The 18,330-nt window shown below is 57.1% G+C and overlaps 2 protein-coding genes across 2 annotated transcripts in view; one reads left to right on the forward strand and one right to left on the reverse strand.

Moving 5' to 3' along the window:
• CPAMD8 (C3 and PZP like alpha-2-macroglobulin domain containing 8) overlaps positions 1 to 8,056 on the forward strand; it is a 134,511-nt gene extending 126,455 nt beyond the window's left edge. Inside the window, exons 37-42 of the mRNA XM_030821854.1 lie at positions 1,447 to 1,521; positions 3,059 to 3,164; positions 3,252 to 3,362; positions 4,371 to 4,580; positions 4,710 to 4,860; positions 7,665 to 8,056. Coding sequence (XP_030677714.1) covers positions 1,447 to 1,521; positions 3,059 to 3,164; positions 3,252 to 3,362; positions 4,371 to 4,580; positions 4,710 to 4,860; positions 7,665 to 7,896 — 885 coding nt within the window. The 3' untranslated portion in view covers positions 7,897 to 8,056. The remainder of the gene's footprint in view (positions 1 to 1,446; positions 1,522 to 3,058; positions 3,165 to 3,251; positions 3,363 to 4,370; positions 4,581 to 4,709; positions 4,861 to 7,664) is intronic.
• A 341-nt stretch (positions 8,057 to 8,397) lies between these two features.
• Positions 8,398 to 11,968, reverse strand: F2RL3 (F2R like thrombin or trypsin receptor 3). Its single transcript, XM_030821855.1, has 2 exons — positions 11,675 to 11,968; positions 8,398 to 11,400 (listed from the first exon to the last, which is right to left on the reverse strand). Exons 1-2 carry the CDS (start codon positions 11,781 to 11,783, stop codon positions 10,352 to 10,354), a joined length of 1,158 nt encoding a protein of 385 aa, XP_030677715.1. The 5' UTR covers positions 11,784 to 11,968; the 3' UTR covers positions 8,398 to 10,351.
• Positions 11,969 to 18,330: the final 6,362 nt, after the last annotated feature.

The following is an 18,330-nucleotide window of genomic DNA, read 5'->3' on the forward strand; positions in this document are numbered from 1 at the left end:
TGCCCAGGCTACAGTGTAATGATCCGATCTTGGCTCAAACTCCCAGCGGAGCCTTGAACTTCCAGGCTCAAGTAATCCTCCCACCCCAGCCTCCCGAGTAGCTGGGACTATAAGCATGCACCACCATGCCCTGCTAATTTTTGTATTTGTGGCAGAGACAGGGTTTCACCATGTTGCCCAGGCTGGTCTCAAACTCCTGGGCTCAGGCAATCCTCCTGCCTCAGCCTCACAAAGTGCTGGGGTTACAGACATGAGCCACCATGTCCGGCCCCTTTTTTCCCCCCCTTTCTGGGCAAAAATGGGCCATCTGTCTACTGAGGAGTAGGTGGGGTGGGGTGGGGGCTGCTCCAACAGGTGGATCTCCCATGGGACCACTGTCACTATTATTATTATTATTATTTGAGATGGAGTTTTGCTCTTGTTGCCCAGGCTGTGCAATGGCACAATCTCAGCTCACTGCAACCTCCACCTCCCCGGTTCAAGTGATTCTCCTGCCTCAGTCTCCTAAGTAGCTGGGATTACAGGCATGTACCACCACACCCAGCTAATTTTTTGTATTTAGTAGAGATGGAGTTTCTCCATGTTAGTCAGGCTGGTCTCAAACTCCTGACCTCGGGCGATCCGTCCACCTCAGCCTTCCAAAGTGCTGGGATTACAGGTGTGAGCCACAGCACCCGGCCCACTGTCACTATTATAAATGCCACCTAGAACTTCAGCAAAGTTCCATGTGCTTTGGCCCTGGGTGGGGAGCCATGGGGTATTCTCAATCCACATTCTGCCAAGACCAGTTGTCACCCTCACAACCCTAAGAGAGACTAGTGCCACATCTCCATTTTGTACAGGAAGGAAGAGGGACATGGGGGTGGGGATTGCTGCCCAGCTCTGGCCGGGGGAGAAAGAGGACCAAGAAGCAAGGGGTCCAGGGGCCAAAGGAGGTCTGCAGTGGGGGGAAGGTGGAACAGGAAAGCTGGGCCTATTGTTACCTCCCCTCCAAGGAGGCTGCACGGAGCACCAGGGGATGAGGATGTGGTCAATTCAGAGGCCTTGGAGTGGGTGTGGGTTTTTTTTTTAATCAAAAACTGAAAGAAAAAAAAAAATCCCAAGCTGGGAGGGGAACTTGAACAGTGCAGCTGAGACACCAGCAGGTGGCAGGGCTCAGCCGGGTGCCTCTTTGGCCACGGAGAAGCCTGTCCTGGGCTTGGGGCTGGGTTGAGGGAGTGTATAGAGAGGGGAGGCAGGTGCTCCGGGCAGGGATAGCCATCCTTGAGCGTCCTCTCCTGGGTGTTGAGAGGCTGGCAGGGCCTGGGGAGCACTGACCAGCACCCAGACCCCAGCCCATGGTAACTTGTGGGCAAGTCCAAGCATCCCACTGACCACTGCCCCCAGGGGATGGGAGAGGAAGCAAGTAGAGAGTCTGAGGACCCTGACTTCTGGCTTCCTCTGCAGCTGCTCCTTGACAAGCACATGGGGATGAAGAGGTATGAAGTGGCTGGACGCCGAGTGCTCTTCTACTTTGATGAGGTACCACCAGCCGGGGTTGGTGGAGGAGGGGCTTCCCTAGTGTGCATGTTGGTGAGGGTGCACCGGTCACTGCCTGGTGTGGCTCCCTGCAAGTATCTTGTACCATAAAAAAGACATTGGGGCCGGGCATGGTGGCTCATGCCTGTAATCCCAGCACTTTGGGAAGCCGAGGTGGGAGGATCACTTGAGCTCAGGGGTTCAAGACCAGCCTGGGCAACATGGCGAAACCCCATCTTTACAAAAAATATTAAAAAAGTGGCCAGGCCCTTTGGCTTACGCCTGCAATTCCATCACTTTGGGAGGCTACGGCAAGTGGATCACCTGAGATCAGGAGTTCAAGACCAGCCTGGCCAACATGGCAGAACGCTATCTCTACTAAAAATGCAAAAATTAGCCAGGTGTGATGGCACGCTACTGTAATCCCAGCTATTTGGGAGGCTGAGGCAGGAGAGTCGGTTGAACCTGGGAGGCGGAGGTTGTGGTGAGCTGAGATTGTGCCACTGCACTCCAGCTTGGGCGACAGAGCAAGACCTGCAAGTCATTGTCTAAAAAAAAAACCAAAAAAAATAAGACACTGGGAGAATAAATTCCAGGCAAAGCTGGCCATGCTGACAGCTCTGTGCCCTCGGCTGATGGCAGTTTGTAGAAAAAGCAGGGAGGGGCTGCAGTGGATATTATCCATCTGTAGGAAGGAGTGAAGCATTGATCCATGCTATAGCATGGATGAACCTCGAAACATGATGCTGAGTGAAAGAAGCCAGACACAAAAGGCCACAGAGTACATGATTCCATTGATACGAAATGCTCAGAACAGGCAAATCCGTAGAGTTGGAAAGATTTGTGGTTGCCAGGGGCTGGGGGAGTGGGGAGTGAGTGCTGATGGGGATGGGGTTTCTTTGGGGGAGAAAGAAACTGTTCTGTAACTAGACAGAGGTGATGATCGCACAGCATTGTGAATGTGCTAAATCCCACCCACACATGCTCGGCCATGTGTGCACACACAAAAAAAGGAGTAGTGTCTGGGAGGCCACCTGAGACGTTTTCCCAGTGGGATGGAAGGACCCAAAGAATAAAAAATGGGACCGAGGCTGGGCGCAGTGGCTCACACCTGTAATCCCAGCACTTTGGGAGGCCAAGGCAGGCGGATCACTTGAGGGCAGGAGTTGGAGACCAGCCTGGCCGACGTGGTGAAACCCCGTCTTGATCAAAAATACAAAAAATTAGCAGGGTGCGGTGGTGGGCGCCCGTAATCCCAGCTACTTGGGTGGCTGAGGCAGGAGAATCACTTGAACTCAGGAGGCCGAGGTTGCAGTGAGCCGAGATCACGCCACTGCACTCCAGCCTGGGCAACAGAGCGAGACTCTGTCTCAGGAAAAAAAGAAAGAAAGAAAAGTAAAAGAAAAAAAGAAAATGGGATCACGTTTCTTCTGTGTTTCACGCGTCCTGGGTATCCCTGAAATCAGCCAGTTCTGGGCCTGAGCTCAGCGCCCCGGGCCTACTGGCCCGGGTCGAGCCTGCGCCCGCCGCTGCCCCGCAGATCCCCAGCCGGTGCCTGACGTGTGTGCGGTTCCGTGCTCTCCGGGAGTGCGTGGTGGGCAGGACGTCGGCGCTGCCAGTCTCTGTGTACGACTACTACGAGCCCGGTAGGCCCGCGCGCCCGCACCCCCGGCCCGGCCCGGTCCCTGACCCGTCGCGCCTGCACTCGGTCACCCACCACCCTCGTCCCGTAGCCTTCGAGGCCACTCGCTTCTACAACGTCAGCGCGCACAGCCCACTCGCCCGGGAACTGTGCGCCGGACCCGCGTGCAACGAGGTGGAGCGCGCCCCTGCCCGGGGCCCGGGTGAGTGCGCGGAGCCACTGCCGCCCCCCACCGCGGCCTGCCACACCCCGACTCCCACCCGCGGGCGCCGGGGAGGGCTCCCCTGGGGGCTTGGCCGAGGAGGGGCCAACATTTAGTCAGGAGGACGCAGCACAGGGGTGGGCGGGCGCTCTGCCTGTACGGGGTGGCGGGGCTGGAGGAGCGGTCAGTGGGGAGGGGCGTGGCTGGGGGGAGCGGTAAGTGCGGAAGGGAAGTGGCTGGAGAATGGTCAGTATACTGGGGGCAGGGCCAAGCCAGTGAGGGCCGCCACAGTGGTCACTGTCGTGAGGACTGGGCCCAGTGGGTTGAGGGTGGTCAGTGTGGTGAGGGCGGGGCCGAGCGGCGAGGGGGAGGTGAGTGCGGAGGGTGCGGGGTTGAGGGCGGGTGGTTCAGTGCGGAGGGCGGGGCCGAACGGGGTGGGTGTGGTCAGTGCGGAGGGGGCGGGGTTGAGGGTGGATGTGGTTAGTGCTGAGGGGATGAGGTTGCGGTGGGTGTGGTCAGTGCGGGGGGCGGGGTTGAGAGTGGGTGCGGTCAGTGCTGAGGGGTGGGATCTGTGGTGGGTGTGGTCAGTGCGGAGGGGGCGGGGTTGACGGTAGGTGTGGTCACCGCGGAGGGGGCGGGGTTGAGGGTAGAAGCGGACAGTGCGGAGGGGGTGGGATTGGGGTGGGTGTGGTCAGTGCGGAGGGGTCGCGGCAGGGGCCGGGGCTGTTGCAGGGCGGCCCAGACAGGACGCCCTGCCTCCTTTCTCTCCTACAACCGCTTTTTAAAAATCTGTTTCTGTTTTTGTAAGTATTAGGCAAATACCTGCGTGAAATTCCATGAGACCAGGGCTCAGGACCTTCCATTAACTGTTGCTCCCCAAGACCCACCGAGGGGGTAGTGGGCCCGGGCCCCAGGGACATCTTTCCCACCCCCAGGCTCTGTGGGGGCGCGGGCAAGGTGCAGGGTGGGGAGTCCCCCGTGCCCTGTCGAGCCTGCCTCGTCCCCCAGGCTGGTTCCCCGGCGAGTCGGGCCCTGCCGTGGCCCCTGAGGAGGGGGCGGCGATCGCGCGATGCGGCTGCGACCACGACTGCAGCGCCCAGGGGGACCCGGTGTGCGGCTCCGACGGGGTGGTCTACGCCAGCGCCTGCCGCCTGCGGGAGGCCGCCTGCCGCCAGGCCGCGCCCCTGGAGCCCGCGCCTCCTAGCTGCTGCGCCCTCGGTGAGGACCCTACCCCCCGCCTAGCCTTGGGGACCCCGTCGATGCTGCCCTGGGCCACGGATCTCCTCCCCTCGGCCCCTGGGTCCCCTCCCCGCCACGCCCTCCCGACCGAGGCCCCCTTCCTTCCAGAGCAGCCGCTGCCGGCCTCAGCGTCCTCCACCTACGGGGATGACCTGGCTTCTGTGGCCCCGGGGCATTTACAGCAGGACGTGAAGCTGAATGGAGCCGGCCTTGAGGTGGTGGACTCAGACCCTGAGCCTGAAGGGGAGGCGGAGGACAGGTAATAGCTGGGCCCACCCCAGAGATCAGAGACATAGGCTCAATATCTCCCCACCTCCCTCCCCTACCAACCTTCCCTGAAGACCTGCCCCGTCTCCCTCCTCTCGCCCCGGCCCCCCACAGGCAGTGGGAGTGACTCAGGGTCAGAGGCTCAGAGTTCCTGGGGACAAAGTGGGACATTCATCCTCCCTCCACTCTGGCCCACGCAACACCCACCAGCGAACAGCTGTGCGCGGGCGCGCGCGGGCGCACGCGCGCGCAGGTGTGTGTGTGTTTGCATACGGGTCAAGGATCCCTTATCCGAAATGCTTGGGACCAGAAGTGTTTCGGATTTCAGATTTTTTTCAGATTTCAGAATGCTTGCATTATATAGTTAGCTAAGGTTCAGCATCCCTAATCTAAAAATATGAAATGCTCCAATGAGCATTGCCTTTGAGCATGTCAAGTCGCTGCTCAAAAAGATTTGGATTTTGGAACATTTCAGATTTAGGATTTTTGGACTAGGGAAGCTTTGCCTGTAGTTAGCAGTGTGCGGTTTCCTCATGGGCAGATTTGTGTAATCTCAACCATAGTCAACAAACAGCCCATCTGCACAGGATCCTTCCAGCTGCTCTTCCGTAACTTCACTTCTCCGCTCAACACCTGCGGCCACTAAGCCATTTTTCCCCCCTACCTGTCTGTAATTTTGTCATTTGGAGAATGCCAGGTAAATGGAATCAGAGTGGATAATCTTTGGAGCATGATTCCCTTGCATTCACCTGTGGTGTTTCGTGTATCCATAGTTTTTTTTTTTTTTTTTAATCTGGGCTCACTGCAATCTCTGCCTCCCGGGTTCAAGCGATTCTCCTGTCTCAGCCTCCCCAGCAGCTGGGATTACAGGGGCCCGCCACCACGCCAGGCTAATATTTTTTGTATTTTTAGTAGAGGTGTGGTTTCACCATGTTAGCCAGGCTGGTCTCGAACTCTTGACCTCAGGTGATCCACCCGTGTTGGCCTCCCAAAGCGCTGGTATTGCAGACGTGAGCCACCGTGCCCGGCCTATTCTTTTATTTTTGAAACGAGGTCTTACTGTATTGCCCAGGCTGGAGTGTAGTGGCGTGGTCATGGCTCACTGCAGCCTCGACCTCCTGAGCTCAAGCAATCCTCTTGCCTCAGCCTCCTGAGTAGATGGGACCACAGGCACACACTGTCACCATGCCCAGCTAGTGTGTGTGTGTGTGTGTGTGTGTGGTGTGGTGTGTATGTTGCCCACGCTGGAGTGCCATGGCTGTTCATAGACGTGGTCATTGTGCACTGCAGCCTCAAACTCCTGGGCTCAAGCGATCCTCCCATCTCAGCCTCCCAAAGCTTTGGGATTACAGGCATGAGCCACTGTGCCCGGCCTGGAGTTTGTTCTTTTGTATTGCTGGGTAGTGTTCTATGGGTAGATTTTTTATTTGGTTGGTGGTCTGACACAAGCCACTCCACTCTTACCGCACGTGGACACCCAGAACCCATCACTGTGGTCCACTGGAAGGGGAAAGGAGGCAGAGTTGTGCAGTGCCAGGCGTAGGACATGTGTCCCCCTCCCAGGTGGGGTTCTGCCATCTAAATGAGGAGGTGGCAGCCGGCCTGAGCCCCGTGGAGGTGGGTTCAGGAAAGGGGTGTGGGGTCTCATCCCGAAGTCCTGGCGACCCCATAGGAATCTTTCTCCTTCTCTCCTGGCCAGTCAGAGCGGCTTCTCTTCCTAACGGCTGCCGCGCTCAGAGCAGGACAACACCATCTGGCTGCATCCTGTCCCTATCAGCCTGTGACTCTGCCTAGTGGGTGGGCAGACCTCAGCCCAGGTGACACCTGCCTCTAAATGAACCCAAGGAACAGAATGGCAGAGATCTGCCCATCCCTAGGATGAGACTCTTGGGACCCAGGTGTGGGCTCAGCAGTCACCGGTGTGGTGCAGGGGGGACAGCTGGAGGTCCCTTGGGAGATCCCCCACCTTCCTAGCTACAGCTGGAGCTCCAAGCACCCCAACCCCCCAGCCTTGGAGTTGGGCATCATTTTCCTGGGGCCCCGACGGCTCCCACAGCCTGACATTCTGTTTCCGGTAGAAGAAACGTTCCCAGAAAGCGCTCGTGTGGCCAAAAGCCTCTTTCTGAGCAAACAAGATGTGGACTAAATTAGCAAAACATCCAGCCCGTGGGCAACTTCAAAACGGAACATGCTGCCTTTCTCTGAAACACAAAGCCCCGGCCTCCCTTTGGGGCACCCAGGACCCCGAATTGCCCTAAGACTGTCCCAGCTCTCGAGCCCTCTGCCTTCGCCCCTGGGGACCTCTGGCTCATATCACAAGGCCCTGCGGGGAAGCAGATGGCTCTCAGCAAATGCACTTGCAGCTTCTGGCTGCCCGGGCTGAGTGACCCAGGTGCTTCCTCACTGTGAGTTCCTGATGTCCTAGTGCCCAGAGGACCAGCCCATTCCCAGTGCCCCCAGGCCCAGAACCTGCCTGCCTTGGGAGGCCCTGCCAGCTGCCTGCTACCAGCACCAACAGACTTTTGATTCCCTTTTGTGACCCTGCTTATGTCTGTATTTACCCATCTTCTCCGGGGTGGTATTTATTTCAGCCAACACCGCTCAGCCCTGATCTCTGCCAGCACGGAGGCCCCTTGCTGCCTGTGAGGTCAAGGTCTGAGGCTGCCCTGGCCGGTGGGTTCCCGACGCCTGGCCCCCATCACCCTACAAGCGACAGGCCCTGTGGCTCCTTCCTCAGCCCGAGGCCTGGTGCCCACTTGCTGTAGAGGATGTTGTAAGATAAAACTTCCTCTCCAGGGTCACGGCCGGGCCTCGGCCTCTTGCGGGCAGCGGGAACCTGGAAAGCAGCACCCAGAGCGCCAGCACATTCCACAGATGGGGCCAGACTCTGGCCCTTCGGAGATGTAGTGGCTGGGTGGTGGGGGCCCACGGGCCAGGGCTCCTGAGCCCTGTCTTCGTGTACAGCCCAGCCTTTCAGAGTGGTGGGGAGGAGGGTTTATGGATGTCAAACACCTGCACCCTGAGATAATCCTACAACACATGCAGTTGTGAGACCACAGTTTGGTCCTGGGGACCATTCATACCCACACACCCAGCTTATGCCTGTGGTTAACATCTCAGAAAACTCTAGTAAATGATCACTCCAGGATATTGACACGAATACACGTCACTGATCTTACTTACATGTTCTGGGTTGCACATGAACTTTGTGTGTGCGTGTGTGTGTGTGCATGTGTGCGTCCTGGGCACCTGACACCCCCCAGCCCAGGGCTGCCTAAAGTTGGGCTGATCAGAGACATAGACCCAATGAGGAGCCCAACAGTGGCCCCCCAACCCTCTGCCTTGCCCCCATAGTTCATGCCCCAGTGGTCTTTGAAACTACCCCGTGCCACTCCCTGGAGTGAGCAGCAGTGTCTGTGTGTGTGTGTGTGTATGTGTGTGTGTGTGTGTGTTTGTTCATCAGGTGCTGAGGCTTCTCCCCTTCCCCCCACACCAGCTGTGTCCTCCGCAGACAGTGGCACAGCCCCTTGTGGCCTGTCCTGTGCAAGGCTTACAGCCGGCTGCCGACATCCTGGCAGAAGGGAGTTCCAGGTCTGCAGCACCCGAACCCCCCAGCACACACTGTCCATCCTCACCCCCATTGTCCCACCTTGTCCGTGGTGACATTGACAGAAAGTGAAAAGAAGGATCAGCCTGCAGGTGAGAGGAGGGAAGGCGAGGGTCCCCAGCAGTCAGGGGACAGCAGGAGGCTGAGCCATGCTAGTGATGGGTTTTGGGGGGCAGAGTTGGGGGTGCTATTCTGGCTGCCCAAGAGACATCCCAAGACAAGCCAGAAGCTGGTGGGCATGAGAATGGCCAACCAGGCTCTGGGCCTGGTGGGGTCCCAGCACTGGGCACTGAGGGTGGGGTGCCCTCAGCCTCCTGGGCAGGAACTTGCAATGAGTCTCCAGGGAATGCAGCACCAGCCCCAGCCCAGACACCAGTGCGTTGTGGGCTGCATCCAGCCCAGAAAGCCAAGCCAGAGAGGCTGGCAGGGCCCAGGAAGCAGCGTTTGATCCTGTTTCAGATTCCTGGGCTGCCCTAACAAAGTGCCACACACTAGGCAGCTTAAAATAGTGAGAGTTTATTGTCTCACAGTTCTGCAGGCCAGAAGTCCACGGTCAAGGTGGTGGCAGGGCTGGTTCCCTCTGGAGGCTGTGAGGGAGAGCCCGTCCCAGGCCTGTCTCCTGGCTGCTGGTGGCTGCTGGCTGTGCTTGGCGTCTTGGCATCCCTTAGTTTGTGTCCGTCCACATCACTCCCATCTCTGCCTCTTCCACTACATGGCTTTCTTCTCTGTGTCCTCTCCTCTTCTTTTTTTTTGGAGACAGAGTCACTCTTTTGCCCAGGCTGGAGTGCGGTGGCACCATCTCAGCTGACACAACCTCCGCCTCCCAGGCTCAAGCGATTCTCCTGCCTCAGCCTCCCCAGCAGCTGGGACTACAGGTGCCCACCACCATGCCTGGCTAATTTTTGTATTTTTGGTAGAGACAGGATTTCACCATGTTGGCCAGGCTGGTCTTGAACTCCTGACCTCAGGTGATCTGCCCACCTCGGCCTTCCAAAGTGCTGGGATTGTAGGTGTGAGCCACCGCACCCACTATCTCTCGTCTTCTTTTTTTTAATTTATTTTGTTTATTTTTGAGACAAGGTCTTGCTCTGTTGCCCAGGCTGGAGTGCAGTGGTACAATCATAGCTCACTGCAACTACAACCTTGCAGGCTCAAGTGATCCTCCCGCCTGTGCCTCTTGAGTGGCTGGGACTATAGGCGCGTGCCGCAATGCCTGGTTCATTAAAAAAATTCTTTTGTGTAGAGATGTGATCCCCCTGTGTTGCCCAGGCTGGTCCCAAACTCCTGGCCTCAAGCAGTCCTCCCATCTTGGCCTCCCAGAGTGCTGAGATTACAGGCGTGAGCCACCGCACCTGGCCATCACTTTTCGTCTTTTTAAAATTGAATTAAATTAATTAATTAATTAATTTAGAGACAGGCTCTCACTCTGTCACACAGGCTGGAGTCCAGTGACGCAATCTCGGCTCACTGCAACCTCTGTCTCCCAGGTTCAAGCGATTCTTCTGCCTCAGCCTCCTGAGTAGCTGGGATTACAGGCGCCCGCCACCACGCCTGGCTAATTTTTGTATTTTTGGTAGAGACGGGGTTTCACCGTGTTGCCCAGGCTGGTGCTGAACTCCTGGGCTCAAGTGATCCATCCGCCTTGGCCTCTCAAAGTGCTGGGATTACAGGCATGAGCCATCAGGCCTGGCCTCTCCTTATCCTATGAGGACACCACCCACACTGGATGTAAGGCCCACCCTTCTCCAAAGTGACCTCCACTAGTGACAGTTGTAACAACCCTATTTCCAAATAAGGTCACATTCTGAGGTCCGGGAAGGACGTGAAGTGGGGGAAGGGACCCTATTCGACCCAGTACGGCCTTCCCCACTTTGTATCACTGGAGCAAAGAGGAGTGGGTGCCCATGCCCTGGCTGCCCCCTTCCGCAGAGGCCTTGGAGGCTACGGTGTCCCCCGGCGACCGTCGGAAGAACCCTGCCCGCACCTTGTCCCTGAACTCAGCTGACACGTAGTAGTAGACGAAGGGATCCATGCAGCTGTTGAGGGTGCTCAGCGCCAGGCTAGGCACGTAGGCACCATAGAGGTTGCCCCAGGCGCTGGGGCTCGGGTCTGAGTAATGCAGCAGCAGCAGCAGGTTGCTGGGCACGAAGAAGGCCACGGCGGAGGCCAGCACCACTGCGGTCAGCCTCAGTGCATGGCCGTAGCGCCGGCCGCTGGCCGCCAGCGTGTGCAGGGTGGCCCCGTAGCACAGCAGCATGGCCAGCAGCGGCAGGAAACAGCCCAGCAGCGCCAGGCAGGTGAAGGCCGGTTGCCAGTGGGAGGCCTGTGCGTCCAGGGGCAGCGCGTCATGGCAGAGCACGTGATCGGAGCGTGCCAGCCGGAAGGTCTGCCGCTGCAGTGTCAGGGGCAGTGCCAGGGCGGCTGCCATGAGCCAGGCAGCCACGCAGAGTCCAAGGGCCAGGCGCCGGCCACGCAGGGCGCGGGCCCGCAGTGGGTGCACCAGGGCCAGGTAGCGGTCCAGGCTGACGGCGGCCAGCAGCAGCACTGAGCCATACATGTGACCATAGAGTGCAGCCGTGGCCAGGCGGCAGGCGGCCTCCCCGAAGGGCCAGCGCTGGCCACGCAGGTGGTAGGCGACCCGCGGGGGCAGCGCCAGGGCCAGCAGGAGGTCAGCGGTCGCCAGGTTCATCAGCAGCACGGTGGAGGGCAGCCGAGGTGCCCGTGTGGCCAGCACCCACAGCGCCAGCCCGTTGGCCGGCAGCCCCACCGCCAGGACCAGCCCATAGAGGGCGGGCACCAGCCTGGTGGGCACCCAGCCCAGAAGCAGTGCCCGTGAGCTGTCTGGGAGCTCCAGGGTGTCACTGTCATTGGCACAGACTTGGCCTGGATAGCCGCGGGGAGCAGGCAGGATTGAGGGCGTGCTGTCTGTGGGAGAGAGGGGGCGTCAGTCAGCCCCTGCCTCGGCAGGTGACAAGAAGCAGCAGGGAGGGAGGTGCTCAGAGCCTGGGGTCTGCCCTGGTGGGAAACAGCTGGACATGACACTCAAGGGAATAGCCCAGCCCTATGGGGTCAGGGACGGGATGCAGAGTGGGCTGGGTTGAAGCCCCCAACTTCCCAGCCTCTGCCTCCCCAGCTCCGGGCCCCCAGCTCCATCTCTGATGTAACCCCGTCTCTGCACCCCAAAGCCAGGACCACTCACCATCGCCACCTCCGGTGCTCCCGCCCTCGTCGTAGATGCTGGGGGTCTGGGTGCCGCCAGACAAGCTGAACCCCAGCACCAGGGGCCACAGGAGCAGTCGCCCCCACATGACTGCACTCAGGCTGCTCTGGGCTGTGGCCTCAGGCTTCCTGCCTCGCCGGACCCTGAGCCCCAGCTTCTGGAGCCTGGGCGGATGAGCAGATCGTGCCGGGGGAGATAAACCAGGAAGGCTGCCCCTGCCCCCGCAGACCCACCAGGGCCACTTGCCAGCCAGCCCGTGGGAGGACTGGAGTGTGGGTTATGGAGACCAGGCTGCCCCACGTGGCTATATCCAGTGTGGCGCCTCCGGGGGACCCAGGTGCCAGGCCAGCAAGATGCAGGGGGAGGTCCCAGCTGCAGCCAGCACCCCCAGTCCCTGGCCAGCCCAGGAAGCATCTGCAGTTCAAGTGGCCACTTCCTACCAGCCGGTCACATCTGCAGCCACTGTTCTCATGAAAGCCCTGTCCTCACCCCAATCCCCACACCCATCACGGGCTCTGGGCCCTTCCTGAAGTCACCCCCCCACTTCCTGTCTCTGGTGAGCAGGATAAGAAGAGCCCTGCTAGGCCAGGTGTGGCAGCTTACGGCTGTAATCCCAGCATTTTGGGAGGCCAAGGCAGGCAAATCACCTGAGGTTGGGAGTTTGAGACCGGCCTGACCAACATGGAGAAACCCCATCTCTAATAAAAATACAAAAATTAGCTGGGCTTGGTGGCAGACGCCTGTAGTCCCAGCTACTCAGGAGGCTGAGGTGGGAGAATTGCTTGAACCCAGGAGGTGGAGGTTGCAGTGAGCTGAGATGCTGCCACTGCACTCCAGCCTGGGCAACAGAGCGAGACTCGGCAAAAAAAAAAAAAAAAAAAAAAAGAGTGAGCACCTCCCACAGGGCAATATCAGGGGTCCCCCCAGACCCCCAGAGCAGCACGAGCCCAGCGTCAGGGACTCTGGCTGAACCTCGAGAGCCCCTCAGCCATCCTCGGCTGACCCCATACTCACAAGGCACCCCTGTATGAGTGCCTCACTTCACTCTTGCCCAGGGGACACACGGGCAGCTGTAGGGGAGACAGCGATGCCGGGGACAGCACCTGCCGAGGACCGGGGGGACTTTGGGGTGTGTGGCTCGCCTGCTTTGACCTCTGACCCTGAGTGAGGTGGCCAGGTTGAAGGGTCCCCAGGCCAGCCTCCAGGGGGCCTCCCTCCAGGGGGCCTCCCTCCTCTAGCCCCAGCACATCCCCACTCCTGGGCACCATCGGATGGGGGCTCATCGTGCAGATGAAGAAACTGAAGCTCGGGGTATACCCCTTCCCTCTCCTGCACAAGGCCCCTCAGTGTTGTCCCTCCCTGCCTCAGAGAGGCCTCAACCTGTCGTGCCCTGGGGGAGTCCGGTATGGGTGGTTCTGGCCCCAGTGTGCTCAGCGCTGGGCTACAGGGGATGGGGGACAGGGGTTGGGGGGGTCTGGGAGCAGAAGGGTCTAGTTGGGAGCCATGAGAATTGGGGAAGATAAAATGAACTAGGGATGTGGGAGGGAGGGGTCCAATGTGGCCGTTTCCTGCCTGGGGGGAGCCCTAATCTCATCACACACTTGAGCACTCAGGGATCAGCCAGGAAGTGACTGAGCAGAGTCTTGGACGGACTCAACGCCCAGCTCCAGGAGGAGACACTGAAGGCTGGAGACAGTCTAGCTGGAGCAGGGTCTCAGAGGCCCTGCTCCCGTTTCTCGGCAGTTTCCATGGCCACCAATGAGAAAATCAGCTTCATGTCAATGACTTGGGGAAAAAGGTGGCTGAGGACACTCTCAGCACACGGAAAACCCACGCCTGGGCTCCCCCCCTCCACTGTCTTCCCTGTAAGCAGAGTGGGAAGCTGTGCAGGGGAGGCTGGGCACACGGGCAGTCCGGTGATGCTGGGGCAGGGTGGTTTGAAGATGATGCATCAAAATAGTGACGCACAACCGGGCACGGTGGCTCACGCCTGTAATCCCAGCACTTTGGGAGGCCAGGTGGGTGGATCACAAGGTCAAGAGATGGAGACCATCCTGGCCAACATGGTGAAAACCCGTCTCTACTAAAAATACAAAAATCAGCCAGGCGTGGTGGCGCACGTCTGTAGTCCTAGCTCCTCAGGAGGCTGAGGCAGGAAAATTGCTTGAACCCAAGATGCAGAGGTTGCAGTGAGCTGAGATCACACCACTGCACTCCAGCCTGAGCAACAAAGGGAGACTCTGACTCAAAAAAAAAAAAAAAAAAAAAAAAAGCCAGGCACAGTGGCTCACACCTGTAATCCCAGCACTTTGGGAGGCAGAGGCAGGTGGATCACTTGAGGTCAGGAGTTCGAGACCAGCCTGACTAACATGGAGAAACCCCGTCTCTAGTAAAAATACAAAATTAGCCAGGCGTGGTGGCATATGCCTGTAATCCCAGCTACTCGGGAGGCTGAGGCAGGAGAATCACTTGAACCTGGGAGCCGAGATTGCATCATTGCACTCCAGCCTGGGCAACAAGAGTGAAACTCTGTCTCAAAAAAAAAAAAAAAAATAGTGACGCACATGCCCTTATACTCAAGGGTTCCATGTCTAGGAATTTCTGCCAGACACACGCACAGGAAGACGTCCTTGGGAGGATATCCACACAGCAGCACAGAGCAGGGAGGTGCCCGCCAACAGCCCCTCCCCAGGAACAACACGGCAGCACGGGCTGTCGGGGGAACCCCAGCAAGCGGAGGTGACGATGACATTGCCCCTGTCAGGCACAAGCTGTACCCAGGCGACACTGCCCAGGTACTTCCCAGAGGATGCTGGGCGCGACAGCTTTGGAGGAGAGGAAACCATGTGTCTGTCTTGTACTGTTGGAGTTTTCTGTACACTGTGTTACTTTCCATAAAAACTTTTTTTTTTTTTTTAAGACGGAGTCTTGATCTGTCGCCCAGGCTGGAGTGCAATGGCGCAATCTCAGCTCACTGTAACCTCTGCTTCCTGGATTCAAGCAATTCTCCTGCCTCAGCCTCCCCAGCAGCGGGGATTACAGGCGCCCGCCACTACGCCCGACTAATTTTTTGTATTTTTAGTAGAGGCGGAGTTTGGTCACGTTGGCCAGGCTGGTCTCAAACTCCTGACCTCAGGTGATCCACCTGCCTCAGCCTCCCAAAGCACTAGGATTATAGGCATGAGCCACCACACCTGGCCAAAAATTATTTATTTATTTATTTATTTATTTAGAGATGGAGATTCGCTTTTGTTGCCCAGGCTGAAGGTGCAATGGTGCCATTTCGGCTCACTGCAACCTCTGCTTTGTGGATTCAGGCGATTCTCCTGCTTCAGCCTCCTGAGCAGCTGGGATTATAGGCACCTGCCACCATGCCTGGCTGATTTTTGTATTTTTAGTAGAAACGGGGTTTTATCATGTTGGCCAGGCAGGTCTTGAACTCCTGACCTCAGGTGATCCACCTGCCTCAGCCTCCCAAAGTGCTGGGATTACAGGTGTGAGCCACCACGCCTGGCCAAAAACTTATTTTCTTAAAAAGGGCAGACAGCCGGGCCGGGCTGTTTCAGAGTGGTGGCTCATGCCTGCAATCCCCGTGCTTTGGGAGGCCGAGGTAGAAGGATCGCTTGGGCTCAGGGGTTCGAGACCAGCCTGGGCAACATAGTGAAACCTTGCCTCTACAAAAAATCAAAAAATGAGGTGGGAAGATTGCTTGAGCCCAGGAGGTCGAGGCTGCAGTGAGCTGTGATTGCACCGTTGCACTCCCACCCGGGTGACAGAGTGAAACTCTGCCGAAAAAAAAAAAAAAAAAGCAGCCTTAAAAAGTAAGGGAATTCTGACATATGCTACATTGTGGATGAACCTTGAGGACATTATACTGAGTGAAATAAGCCGGTCACAGAAAGACAAATCCTGAGTCATTCCACTCATGGGAGGTCCCTGGAGTGGTCACCTCCATAGAGATAGGAAGTAGAATGGAGAGGGGGGTGCCAGGGGCTGGGGGAGGGGGATTGGGGAGTGAGTTCTTAAGGCCACAGCATTTCAGTTTTGCACGATGAAAGAGTTCTGGGCTGGGTGAGGTGGCTCATGCCTGTAATCCCTGCACTTTGGGAGGCCAAGGCAGCTGGATCACATGCAGTCAGGGGTTCGAGACCAGCCTGGGCAACAAAGTGAGACCGCCCCCCCATCTCTACAAAAAATACAAAAATTAGCCGAGTGTGGTGGTGTACACCTGTGGTCCCTGCTACTTGAGAGGCTGAGATGGGAGGATCACTTGAGCCTGGGAGGCAGAGGTTGCAGTGAGCAGAGATTGCGCCACTGCCCTCTAGCCTCAGTGACAGAGCGAGACTCTGTCTCCAAAAAAAAAAAAGTTCTGGAGATGGATGGTGACAATGTGAATGTACCTACTGCCACTGAGCTGAACACTTAAAAATCATTAAGATAAACTTGTTATTACGTGTATTTGACCACAATTCAAATAACTTTTTTTTTTTTTTTTTTGGAGACAGAGTCTTGCTCTGTTGCTCAGGCCGGAGTGCAGTGACACAGTCTCAGCTCACTGCAACCTCCACCTCCAGGGTTCAAGCGATTCTCCTGCCTCAGCCTCCCAAGTAGCTAGGATTACAGGTGCGTGCCACCACACCCGGCTAATTTTTGTATTTTTAGTAGAGGTGGAGTTTCACCACCTCCAACTTCTGGCCTCAGGTGAGCCGCCTGCCTCAGCCTCCCAAAGTGCTGGGATTACAGGTGTAAGCCACTGCACCTGGCCCTTTAAATAACTTTTTTAAATTGGGAAAAAATGGCAGACAAGCGCAAGTCAGTGGCGTGTCCTGGATTTTATTGTCCTCCAACCCCTCAGGTCCCTGGAAGCTCCTGGATGTGGCCTCCACTCTCTCCTGCCTTCACTGCCTCCAGCAAAAGGTCAGGGTCAGGGAACAAGTTAGAAGCCACATGGGCAGGCTGGGTGCGGTGGCTCATGCCTGTAATCCCAGCACTTTGGGAGGCCAAGGCAGATGGATCACCTGAGGTTGGGAGTTCAAGACCAGCTTGACCAATTTGATGTAACCCCGTCTCTACTAAAAATACAAAAATTAGCTGGGCGTGGTGGTGCGTGCCTGTAATCCCAGTTACTCAGGAGGCTGAGACAGGAGAATCGCTTGAACCCGGGAGGTGGAGGTTGCAGTGAGCCGAGATCGCGCCATTACACTCCAGCCTGGGAAACAAGAGCAGAACTCTGTCTCAAAGAAAAAAAAAAAAAAGAAGCCACATGGGCACCAGCAAACATGGCACCACCTCCTCTCATTCCCTGGCTGGGCAGGGACATTAACCCAGTTGAATGGCCATGAGAGGCAGGTGCCGTGACCCTGTCTCACCAGGACTGACAGTCACTCTTAGGGTCGCACAGACAGCCATGGTGGAAGCAGGGCTTGGGGTGCAGCCTGTCCAACTCCTGGATTCCCAGTGCTTCCTCTCTGGGGCCCCAAATCAAAGTTTGTTTGCTCCACCGTACCAAGGGCTGAGGCTCCACTCCTGGAGCCACAGAGAGAAGGGACTGGCCAATCTCAGGGTGGGGCAGAGTCTGAAACCTAGGCGGGACCCAGGAGCCAGCCCAGATTGCAAAGGTCCCCAGAAGGGAAGAAGAGAAGGGAAACCACAGAGGTGCAGACACATTCCTGAGACCTCAGCCTGCCTGCACCCGTCCCTGCAAGTTCCTGCCCTGGCCTGTTCTGTCCCCCACCCCCTGGCCTACCAAGACAGACTTTGAGTCAAATTGCTTTTTAAAAAAAATTTTATTTTTTAGAGCAGTTTTAGGTTCACAGTGAAATTCAGCAGAAGGTAGAGAGTCCCCACATAACCCCACCCCACACATGCAAGCCTCCCCCGCCTATCTAAGTCGTTTACCAAGAGCATTGCCTTTGTTGTAACGGACAAAGCTGCGTGGACACGGCTTTGTCTTCTGGACCCCACATTTCCATGGGGGTTCACTTTTGGCACTGTACCTTCCATGGGTTTGGACATCTGTGTCATGATATGTCCACCGTTGACCATAGTGTCACACAGAGTCATGTCACTGCCCTAAAAATCCTCCCACCTCCACCTATGGATTCCTTCCTCCCATCTGCCCCCTGGCAACCACTGATCTTTTCACTGCCTCTATACTTTTGCCTTTTCCAGAGTGTTCTATAGTTGGAATCATGCAGTGTGCAGCCTTTCCAAGCTGGCTTCTTTCAGATGCATTTGAGGTCACTTCGTGTCTTTTACTTTTTGAGACAGAGTCTCGCTCTGTTACCCAGGCTGGAGTGCAGTGGCGCGATCTCGGCTCACTGCAACCTCCGCCTCCCGGGTTCAAGCGATTCTCCTGCCTCAGCCTCTGGAGTAGCTGGGATTACAGGTGCGCACCACCACGCCTGGCTAATTTTTGTATTTTCAGTAGAGACAGGGTTTCACCATGTTGGCCAGGCTGGTCTTGAACTCTTGACCTCAGGTGATCCTCCTGCCTCAGCCTTCCAAGGTGCTGGAATTATAGGTGTGAGCCACCATGCCTGGCCCCTTCATGTCTTCATGACAGCTTCGTGGCTCATTTCCTTTTATATCCTGTTGTCTGGAGGTGACATGGTTTATCCATTTGCCCGCTGAAG

This window comes from Nomascus leucogenys, chromosome 10, assembly GCF_006542625.1.
Source record: "Nomascus leucogenys isolate Asia chromosome 10, Asia_NLE_v1, whole genome shotgun sequence".
In the NCBI taxonomy this organism is placed as follows: Eukaryota; Metazoa; Chordata; class Mammalia; order Primates; family Hylobatidae; genus Nomascus; species Nomascus leucogenys.

Excerpts from the sequence above, each read along its gene's own strand:
- F2RL3 (XM_030821855.1), bottom strand. The coding sequence starts at position 11,783 with ATGTGGGGGCGACTGCTCCTGTGGCCCCTGGTGCTGGGGTTCAGCTTG. Across the intron at positions 11,401-11,674 it reads GAGCACCGGAGGTGGCGATG|ACAGCACGCCCTCAATCCTG; the intron begins GTGAGTGGTCCT and ends TCTCTCCCACAG.